The sequence below is a fragment of the Phacochoerus africanus genome, chromosome 8 (assembly GCF_016906955.1).
Source record: "Phacochoerus africanus isolate WHEZ1 chromosome 8, ROS_Pafr_v1, whole genome shotgun sequence".
NCBI lineage: Eukaryota > Metazoa > Chordata > Mammalia > Artiodactyla > Suidae > Phacochoerus > Phacochoerus africanus.
Window position 1 is genome coordinate 135,526,386 of NC_062551.1, and position 11,378 is coordinate 135,537,763.

At 42.9% G+C, this 11,378-nt stretch overlaps 1 protein-coding gene across 2 annotated transcripts in view; it reads right to left on the reverse strand.

Annotated features, from left to right (window-relative positions):
* Positions 1 to 8,999, reverse strand: part of AK5 (adenylate kinase 5) — a 288,498-nt gene extending 279,499 nt beyond the window's left edge. For both annotated transcript variants that reach the window (XM_047794362.1, XM_047794361.1), the window contains exons 1-2: positions 8,573 to 8,999; positions 3,940 to 4,126 (exon numbers count right to left, since the gene is read on the reverse strand). In XM_047794362.1, the coding sequence (XP_047650318.1) occupies positions 3,940 to 4,126; positions 8,573 to 8,632 (247 nt within the window). In that variant the 5' untranslated portion in view covers positions 8,633 to 8,999. The remainder of the gene's footprint in view (positions 1 to 3,939; positions 4,127 to 8,572) is intronic.
* Between the last annotated feature and the right edge of the window lie 2,379 nt (positions 9,000 to 11,378).

Genomic DNA, 11,378 nt, shown 5'->3' on the forward strand with positions numbered 1-11,378 from the left:
GTCCTGCCTTGCAACGGAAATGATTCCCTGACACAGGGCAAAGCTCTGGGTGTTACCCTTGATTACTTTCTTTCACTCTTCATGACTATTCCTATTGACTTCTCTCCAAAACATATCCCCAATGCATACATTTTTCTCCGTCTACACTACTGCAACTCTTCCCAAGCCACCATCATTACCTGGGCTACTACAGTAGACTCTACCATTCTGCTTCCACACCCGGCCTCACAGTCCGTTGCCTGAAATGCTCTTCCCTTGTGGGTGCCATGATTGACTGCTTCTTGTCATTCATAGCTCAGCTTCAATATCCCCTTTATAAGAGGATTTTACTGACCTTTTAATCTAGGGGAGCCACCCAGTGAATTTCAAGGACATCACCTCTAAGAGTACTCCGCACAGCACCTACTGCTTCACCATCTGAGAGGTCTCTTATTCACTCATGGTTCATCCTCTCCCATTAGAGCCAGTTCCATGACAGCAGGGGCCGTACCATCTGGATCTCTGCACCTCTGGCAGCTAGAACTGTGCTCAGCACAAAGTTAGTATCCAATAAATATTTGTTGAGCCAATAACAAAGAGAATGGTCTTGCTGAAATAGATGATGCCACGGAGAAAAGACAGAAGATGGGTAGGTAGAGTATGGTCATAATGTGGAGGTCCATGACCATCAGGGTAAAAGGTTTAGCTTTAAACTGGTAGAACGTCAGTGGAGATTTGGGGGGGGGGGGAATAGAGAAATGACACGATTAAACATGAAATGCGTTTTTAGGAAAAGGAACCTAGTGATGGTTAGAATGGATCTGAACAGGAAGAAACTAGGAGCAGAAAGAGTAGCAGCCAGGAGGCTGTTAAAGAATTCACAGTGAGATGTGAGGGCTTAGGGGAAGTAAGGGAAATGGAAATGAGTGGCTGGATATGAAGGACATGACTCGGACGGGGATGTGAGCGATGTAGGAAGGTGACAGTTCAAAAACAATTGCCAGGCATCAAGTCTAAAAGAATGAGGAAAGACTGCATTTCAGGTAGTATCTCTCTGCCCTCTCTCTCAGAAATACTGCACTTCTCTCCTTCCTATCTTTATCATGGCTCTTTCTCTACATCAGGAACTTCTGTTCTCTGTACCCTAGTATACTCTCAAATCTCCTCCAGCCTTCTCTAGCTGACACCCACTCAGCTTTCTGTCTCTGAGTATTGGCACAACACTTCTTCCAGGAAGCCCACCCTGAACCCTAGCCTTGGTTGGATCCATTGTTTGTTAATATGGTTAGTCCTATAGCATATGGTGTTTCCTAAAGCATCCATTGTGCTTCTAATTTATGTCTAATGCCTGACTTCATCTCTACACTGAGAGTTCCATGAGGACAGGTGCCGGGTTTCTTATTTCTTGATGGCCACATCCTTAGTGTTAAAACAGTGTCTGAGACATAGTAGTACTCAATAAATGGTTATGTTATTGCTCAACTGACTCACTGACTGACTTCATGGAAATTAGAAAAAGTGCTGGTTTTGAAGCAAATATGGTATGTTTGGTTTTGGACATGTTGAGTGTAAGATGACAATGAGATATTCCAAAAGAAAAGCTCGAGGGATATTTGGAGTCATGAGACTCTCACTCATGATATTTATTTGTTCAACTGTATACATATGTCAAAGAAAAAAAATGGATATTTATCTCACATCTAGAGTACAATGCTTCAGAGAATTGTCAACTAATAATTTATCCTTGCTTTTATCATCTTTTTACTTAGGAAGGTAATGTGCTTAAAATTATTAAAATGTTTCATTTCAGAGAATAATTTTTCATAATAATTACATATTAGCATAGCTATGCCAATATTCCAGAAAAATGCATGAATCACTTATTTCTAGAAGTACTAATAATGCTATAAATTATAGGGAAGTTAGTAATTTTGTTGATTTCAAAAAGCTATTTTGTAAATCATAGTTAAAACCTACAAAGCACAAATGTGTAAAGCATTTCATAAAATACAATTTTATTAGCCCAGGATAAATCAGTTTAGAAACTATTTTCTATATTTTAGCATAAGTTCCAGATATAGGGCAATGTGAGACAATATTCTTGCCATCATAAGATGTGAAAGGTTCTATTTGATGATTAATTAAAAGATGTCTGAGTGGGAATTATGGTGAAGTATTAGAAGGTATGGAGATTCTAAAACTAACAAGCAATTTCAGTTCTAATGAAAATTAAGCCTACATTGTCCATTCCTATTTCATCTTATCCTGCTAGATCAACAAGAGTTCCAAACTGGTCATCTTTGGGCCGAGCGTAGCCCATAGATGTGTTTCGTTCAGCTTGACATTTTCCCAAAATTTGTGTTTGACTGTCTTTAGACAATGACTGTTCCTCTAGTTCTGTCTTCTAGCTTGACCACAGTCCCCACCATTCTCTATTACATACTTGGCCTGCCTGGCTTTAAATATAATCTAGTCAAGTAATGGTATAAAATAGAAACATTCAGATTTCGTTTGGTCACAAAATGGTCACTTATATAACCAGCCTAAGAACAGCTTTTCGACTAAGTGAATGTCATATCCTCTTAGACTTAAATTTAAAGATGTAAATGAATCCAGTAATACCTACAGTTTGTTAGTGCTTTCAGGTTTGAAAAGAAGTTCCTCCTATTTATCTCACTTGATTTAACAAGAGCATAGAGCATGGATTTGACATTGAGCCAGACTCTAACCAGTGATGACACTTTGGGAAGCAGGTTAGCTCTTTTGGGAAGGTGTATGAACACTTCAAGCTCACAAAAATACCATCTTGTTCACCTAAGCCGTAATTTACTAAGTGGTGTGCTGTGTGGTAACTGGCTAAAAGTACTCTCTTGAGCACCTAAGCCGCAATCACCTTAGTGGTGACTCTGCATAGACAGGGGAGTCTGCTCTTCTCTGGACATGTTTCTGAGATAATGTTGATTCTACTTTCCCTCTCTGCTCATATTTCTTAAAAATCAACACTATGACTTTTCCCGACACCAAGTTCAAATAAAATCTAAGTGGGTCATGACTAAGTAAGATAAAAACACTGTTTCCCCTCGTATTCATTGCAAATAAAATTGTCTCCACTTCAAATTCTGTCTGTATGACTGAGGCTTTTTTTCTGCTACAATTTTTTAGAATGGTTTAAAATTTGCAAATATAATTATCTTGGCCACTGGGAAAGAATTAATTGGTTTCCTCTGATTGGAACTGATTCCATTTTGCACAGACTATTGTACTTCTCAAATTTTATTGGAGCCTAAAAAGCTGCTTGACTGATTGAACTGCAAATTTTGATAAGCATATATTTCAGAAAGCTATCAGAAATACCATGAATTTCCTCTACTAAATTCAGTTCTTAGTTCCAAACTCTTCCTAAAATTGTTTAACAATTTATGCCTCCCATTTCCTTTATAGTACCCTAATACCTCCTCTTATGCATTGCATTCAGTAGCTCCTAAGGAACTCCTTCTTGAATTAACTAGTAAAGACTTTATTTAGATGCATTCATGCGAACTCTAAATTTGGAAACACGATAATAAGTTAAATCTTGGTTAATAAAAATGTTGGTGTTACATAATAATGATCAACTATGCCTATCATCTACTTGTGTCTTTGGAAAAGTCTTATTTGCCATTTTAAGAAAAATTCAGTTTGCTAATGTAATTCACTTTAAAAAATAATGGAGTCAGTAATAAAGAATTTCATCAAGCCTTTAGTGAAGTGCTGGACAATCTATGTAATTTTGTTTGTCTAATCATGGAGGTGATCAGAATTAGTAGCAGAGAGAAATTAGTCATGTTCCAAGACCAAATACCCTTAGGCATTTGGAAATGCCTAAATGATTGAATTAAATCATTGCCTACAGTCTGTACCATCTGTTTTAAAGAGAATCGCTGTAACTATAAACTGTCTATTATTCTACATACACATTACCATTTCTTAGAAAGGATCTCCGTGACTGTCCTCCATTGAGTGGGGGTAAGGTCTTCTTCTCCTGGCTTACAAATGTATCCCATTTCACCTTGTCACAGCCTCCTAGTTCCTTTACTTTCTGTAAACAACTTTCCAAGTACTCTACTGGGTCTTCAGGTTTAGAACACATCAGTCCATTCAAAAGGCTCTGAAACACAAGAACAAAATATGCCCACATGAAATATGTTTTAAAACCACCTTTGTCAAAATAGTGTATACCCCATCTTCCCATCTTTAAATTCTTGGGGGTTTTTGCATCTTTTTTTTTTTTAAAATAAACAGAGTTGAAATTATGCTCCGATTGAGTAATCAAAACAATCCCTTAAATTCTGGACTGATTAGTTTTCAGCTCTACATTCTCTAACTTTTAAACAATGAAGGCGACTATATTGTTTAAAATGGAAGAACCCTAACAAAATGAGACAAAGTGCAGTGTGTAAAAAGACCCCAGTCATGATTTAGCTCATTTCTACCCATCCTTAAAGTCTTCAAGCCTCAGTTTCAGAGGGTTTTTTGAGCATTAAAAAAAGTAATACTCATAAAGTACATATTAAGTGACTGACACATAGTAAATAATAAATGTTGGTGGCTTTCATCACATCATCACCATCATCATCATCAGGAAGTCTCCCATGAGCCCTCAGGTTGGCTTGGGGATGCCTCTTCAATGCTCATCATCCCCAGAAAAAAAGCCATCTTACCTGTCATTCATACTAAAACCATCAGATTGTGTTGGTCTTTTCATCTAACCTATAAATCTTCAACAACACAGTGTGGGTCTTACATATTTTTCAATATCCAATCTGACACCTTCCCTTGCACATGTAGATGCATATCAGACTATTCCCTAATTAGGGAAAAAAAATTCACTCAAAACATTAAGTCTGAGTCTAAAAAATCCATCTGATATATAATAAATCACTATAACATTCACTGAAGTTACAGAGGAAAACCTGGTGTCCAATGCGTCACAAGTATGAATTTTTTAAATGCCACAAATTTGGAAATGCTGATTCCTAGGAACCGAACTGGTGTGCAAAACATTTTCCTTTGAAGTATTTCATGGGAAAATCATAAAGGATTATTATCACCATTATTAACGCACAAAACACACATTGTTTGAAAGGCTGACATCTTGCCTAAATACAGTGTTTTATTTTCAAATTACTCTTGTGCAATTTGCTCAAAATGTTAGACAGTTCCTACCAAGTACATTTCTTCTCTGAAATCCTAAATTGTGTGGGTTAGAACGTTTAGTCAGAGGAGTTCAACTGCAGAGGGAGTGGAAAAAACTAACCTGGGCATCCACACCCAGTTCGTGTGTCAAGATCTGTGCTATAAACACGCACATGCTTGAGTGCACCCGTGCACACACACACATATACACGCCGCATTTAATTCCTCACTTTCCTCCTATTTTAAAGTAGCTAACTCAGCAGCAGTGCTTATGTTGTATCTGTGTATACCTTAGTTTACCCAGTGCACTTTCAGACCTATGTGCATTTATAGACTCAGAAATCATAGCTCAAAGAGCTGAGTGAGTTGATCTAGGTCACTCAACTAGAAACTCATAGGAGTTCCCGTCATGGCTCACTGGAAACGAATCTGACGAGGATCCATGAGGAGCAGGTTCGATCCCTGCATCCTACTGGAGGTTAAGGATCCTGCGTTGCTGGGGCTGTCGTGTAGGCCAGCAGCCATAGTTCGGATTCGACCCCCAGGCTGGGAACCTCCAAAAAAGCAAAAAAAGAAAGAAAGAAAGAAACTCATAGACTCAGGATTCCAAGTCAATGGTTTTGATTCCAAAAACCATACATTCCTCTCTCTACATCTTGCAAAAATATAATATGGGATAAAAAGAAAATGCCATATTATCTATGTTTGTCTGATACATGACCCAACTGCAATTCAAATCACTCAAGTTTGGGTCCTTTTTTAAAAAATGTTACTATAGTTATTAATGAAAACATTAGTTTGATAAAAGAAAATTAGGTCTTTAATTTTTTTATCCCTATTATTGCCCAAAGTGAGTGAACATACTAAATGAATTTTTTTTTAAACTGGAAAATATTTGTTCCCTGCCTCCTTGAACAAATCTGATTCTACTAAGCATACTGATTTTAGTAGGGGGAATGAGTTCCATGCCTTCATAGGTAATTTAAATCCTTTCTTCTAATAGTCAGCCACCATCAGGGATTCAAAACAAGCAGCAGATATTTTTCACTCAGTCTATTTGTGTTAACTCTTTGAGAACTTAAATAATCTAATTTGACTTTCTTCAGTATTCAAATTAATTGCCAAATTTCTGCTCTAAGGTACGGTGATACAAGAGCAATACATAAAACCATAAGGTTAACTAGAATTAAGAACTCATGACAAAATCAGGAGAAAGTGGTTTTTTGTTTTAAACATTTAATCTACAAATGGAAACACATTTCAAACTTGAATCCACCAAAGATATCCCCATTTAGCCTATGGGACGTCTCAAGTCAGAAAGAGATCTGAAAAGATCAGCTAGATACAGCTAGCCGCTTGACAACATGTAGCATTCAATAGTCTGTCACTTGATCTACAATGGGATCTAGTAGCCACAACTGTAGCCTATGTCTTGGGTTTGATAGATATCTAATTGCTAAACTTGGTGTATCTGTATTGTGATACTGAGGGGGAAAATCCAGTCTGGAAACTTAAAGCATTTGGTTTTACTGCCTACATTCATCACAGGAGGTTTTACTTTCCTCCTGTGCTGTGCGCAGCATGGAAGCTTCTTACTGGAAGGCTGGAGTCTTTGGAGGTCACCAGCAGTCTCTTTTCAGCCTCCCATTGCCTGGGATTGCCTATAAGTATTTCTGTATTTCACCGAAGCAAGTTAACTTCCTTTTCCAGGCGTGTCCTATTTTAAAATATCTCATTCATATGCAGAGAAGCCAAGGAAAAGCACAGCACCTGAACAAAAATGCCTGCATACACTTATTTGCATACACAGTGTAGATTTTCATGAACTATCAAAATCCTCAGTGGTTACCAAGGAGGAAAAATGGTACCCAAATTTATAAAGAAGAAAGGTGTACTACCAAGCAGCACTTTGTAATCAGGCCACCTTCCTGAAGACGTTTCTCATTACTCTTTTATGGATGGAACTGATCTTAGTAGAAGTATTTATGACAAAAACCTTCAACTCTTGCTCTCATTTACTTTTTTAAAAATTAAAAAAAGAAAAACTCTTAACAAGAATCCTATATACTTATAAGACCTGTCCTTATGCAATACCTCCTGATTATTTTCAAATATTAGTAACATACTAGCTAGATTTGGCTTTCACATACCGGGACTTGTGCTCAGTGGGCAATTTACCTGGATTTTGGATGGACCTGAAAACCGTGGCTTAAGTGGTGAGAGAAAATGAAGATCTGTTATTATGGCGTCCCATTTTAAAGATAATTTGGGAAAAAAGAGACAAAATTATTTTCCCAAGTAGCATTATAAAACTCCTTTTAGCAGAACAAACCCCACAAACAGGAGAAAGAACATCGCATGACTTGTAGTTTACCATATCAATCTACAGTGTATTATCTTTCAGAATGGGGAAACCAGGTTTCAGGTCTCCCGCTAATGAAGCTTGGCTCCATCCCTTTCTTTTTCTTTTAACCTAAGTAAAAACACACAGGATTCAGGAATGTTTTAAAATTCAAATACGCAGAGAAGGAAAGGTAGCAAAACGATCTGGGTAGGCTGTGGTTTAGAACTAACCAAGGTTCTACTTTATCCCACAAGCCTTCCTTCCCTCATCCCCAAAATGTTCCCCATCCCTCGGGTCCCTGGTGCAGATGATGCTGTGATGCGGGTCAGCGGACAGAGCAACAGGAGTCACGCCCGCCTCGTCGCTCCCTCTCGCTTTCTCTAGGTGGGCTGCAGAGGGCAGACGAAAGCTATGGGCTGGAGAGGAGAGGAAGGAGACCCATCCCTTCCAAGGCGACGGGAAAACGTGCTCAGGAGTTCATTCACCGAAAGCGCAGAACAGCACTGGGTGCCTGCCACCCGGAAGGTAGCGCTGCACTTGATAGGTTTGGATTTGCTTTTTACATCTTCATTCGTCTCCTCCAAGCTGTTCCCGGGTAGGGCTCCTTTCGTCCCCACTTCCCCTTCCACGCGGGAGTCCGGACCCTCGGCGCAAGGAAGGGACTGAGGCTCTGGACCCCTCGGTTCTGAGTCCTTACTCACCTCTGGGGACAGCATGCCCCCGCCCCGGGCCTGGACCTCGTTCCCGGAGAGCGCGGCCGGCCGCTGCCTGCAGCCCACCCTGGATGTCCACATATGAGAGGTGCGCTGGAGGCAGCCTGCCTTCTGAACCGGGTTCGAAGACTGTAACTTGATTGGAGAGGTGGGGGCTTCTGAGCCCAGCCAGACCACAGGGGCCCTGGAACCCGCTGGAAAGGCGGCTGTCCCCGGGTAAGCGGGCGAACGAGCTTTTGGAAGCCCCTTCACTTCCGTGCCCCGTATCTGCTAGCCGGGACGGGGCGCGGCTGCCTCACCCCGAATCCCGGAGATGCCCTCCCGCTCCTCCGGTCCCTCTTTGCCAGACCTAGCACCCTACCTCGAAAAGCTGAGGGATTTCCCTGCGGGCCAGATACTCCTTGGCATCGTTGGTGTTCATGGCTGTGCCGCGCGTGCCTTGGGGCGCGGGCGGGAGGCTTCTGGGCTGCGGCGACCTGGGCTGGGGATGGCTGGGTCCGCGCCGAGCACAGTGCAGCCCTCGCTTTCACGCGCAAACACTCACACGCTCGACTCTGCCTGCCCAGACTGGGCCCCCCTCCGTCTCTCCCCGGGGCTGTCGTCTCAGCGCTCCCGCCGCCCCCGCCTAGCCACTAGTCCCCGCGCCCGAGCTGCGCGCTCCGAGCGGAGTCTGCCCGGGCTCCAGGCTGCGCGGCCGCTGGGGGAGGGGCGGAGGGAGCGGAGGAGGAGGGAGGACAGCGCGGCGGGCGCCAGGCAGCAGTCTGCTTGCCTCTCCCGCTCTGCGCGCCGCGCTCTGTGCCTCCGGAGCCGGGTCTGCGGCGGCGGCGGCGGCGGCGGCGGCGGCCAGTCACGCTGCGCGGGCGGCGCGGAGTGCGGGGGTGGGGACGCGGGCGCGCGAGATGCACTCAGTCACACCCCTCGGTGTCACACTGCCTCCCGGGCTCTGCGAGCGGTACGTTCCAGGGGCAGCAACCTGAGAGCAGCGGGCGAAAAGACCTGAGTCGGGGTCTGTATAAACCTGGACTCAGGCGCGCGCGCGCGCACCCCCCCCTCCCCTCGTTACTCCTCCTTCAAGCCCAAAGAGCTCCCAGGAGGAAACCTTATTTTCACAGAATTTATCAATTATTCCAAAGGTTACTGATCCTTCATACTTAGGGAGCTGGGATGGGTTTGATGGTGTGGATTCCATGCCCCTAAGATCATTTTAGATCCTGCGTATTTCTATCCTTTAGGAAAGTTTTGCTAGCTGGTTTCGAATTTTTTTCCCTGTTAGAGTTACAGATCCTTACAGATTTCACTATAAGGCCTTACAGTGAGGCCAAAGTTTTTATTAACAGAAGGATTAGTAAGTAATTGACTAGTTAATTTTCTCAGTAGAGAGGAATAGGAAGGTGGAGAAGTGGGTGTTGGTGGAGCGCTGGAGATTGCTTAAATTGGAAACACGCGCAGAAAGTGGAGCGGATTAATCCGATCAGAGGAGTGTGCAGTTGGTGGGCCGTGGAGAGTTCGTTGGAGCACCCTGGGCTGAGCATGGGTGGGTATGGGTGATGTGCTAAAGCAGCATGAAGGTTCAAGTATCTTCCTGCTACAGACCATTATCAAGGGATACCATCGTCCTCCTAGCTCCCAATATGACTCATTTCCCCCCATTAGGCTATCTTTTCATTGTCTGCTTGAAAGATGGTGCATGCTGCCCTGAGAACATGACCTCTAACTGTGTGCAGTGCCTGACATTGTGCGAGGGCTTGTGAGAGGAGAGGAGGCTCTGATAGGCATTGCCATGTGGGGCTGGGCCAGGGAGAGAGGCAACACTGCACCTGCTTCCGGAAACCAATGACTGGGATGTCCATTTCAAGTTCATCTTTGCAGATCTTTTCTTGGTGCTCTTTCTTGCCACATGAAAAATTGCTACTGGTGCCTTCACTATAGCTGCAGTTTTGTTTTCCCCAAGGGAGAGCGCTCAAGAATTAACTGAATTTTATATAGTAAATGAAGTTTTCTGAACACTTGTGAAACTATGTGTCATATGGTAGCCTTAAATGAGGCAAGTATGCCATAGAAATTGGTTTCTGCCCTCAGAATATGCCACATCCCTTACAGTTCCAGCTTCTGACAGTTTTTATCTTATTTGAGGGCAGGTTATGGCAGTAGTGAAGCATTGTCTCTTCCCTGTGCAATAATGCTTGATAAGCACCAGGATCCATGGCATGAAAACTTACTTTATGAACAAGCACAGCTGAGGCAAAGCAGCTAGGATTGAAGAGGCCACTTTCTGCAGGATCTTTCAAGGTCACCCTTTACAGACAAGAATCTGGCAGAGTGCATCTCACATCTTCTCTCCTAAGGAGGAATGTATCCTGAATGGATATATGATTCTAAATGCACTTGAGTGTAGTTGGGCAAAGATGGAAACTTGCTTATATAAAGAGAGTGGATAAGAAAGACTGCATTGCACTAAATATTCTAAATAGCCTGAAAAACATAAAACTGGAGATAACGGCAAAGTTTCAGGTAGTCTTATGCACTGACAATCAGTGCTTTTTGGTTGTGTTCCAGATGGACAAAAGAGGCAAGGGTTCATAATTACTTTTGCAAAGGGAATTATAACCTGCTATGGAAGGGCTACATGGGGAAAGTAAAAAGCTTCAAAGCCAGGCTGATGTTTTGGAAGAGGGGAACAGCAAAAACATTTTGCCAGGGGAAAGCTGGCTCATCATTCCCTGATATGAAATTCTAAGGGTGGGTACATAATGGGTTCATGGCCCTTTGCCCTTTGTTTACTTGGTGGTATACTTCTGCATGCTCTAACAAATCAAGATGCTGCTGCATGCCTAGTGTCTCCAGGCAGAATCTCTTCTGCTCCCACGTTGGGAAAGCGTGCTGGGTTACACAGCAGTGGATAAGACAGACATAATTCCTGCTGTCAAGGAATTTACGTTCTCCTGGAGAATCCGTGTAAGAAGTGCAACTGGAGGAGTTCTCGTCGTGGCGCAGTGGTTAATGAATCCGACTGGGAACCATGAGGTTGCGTGTTCAAGCCTTGGTCAGTGGGTTAAGGATCTGGCGTTGCCATGAGCTGTGGTGTAGGTCGCAGACGCGGCTCGGATCCCCCGTTGCTGTGGCTCTGGCGTAGGCTGGCAGCTACAGCTCCAATTAGACCCCTAGCC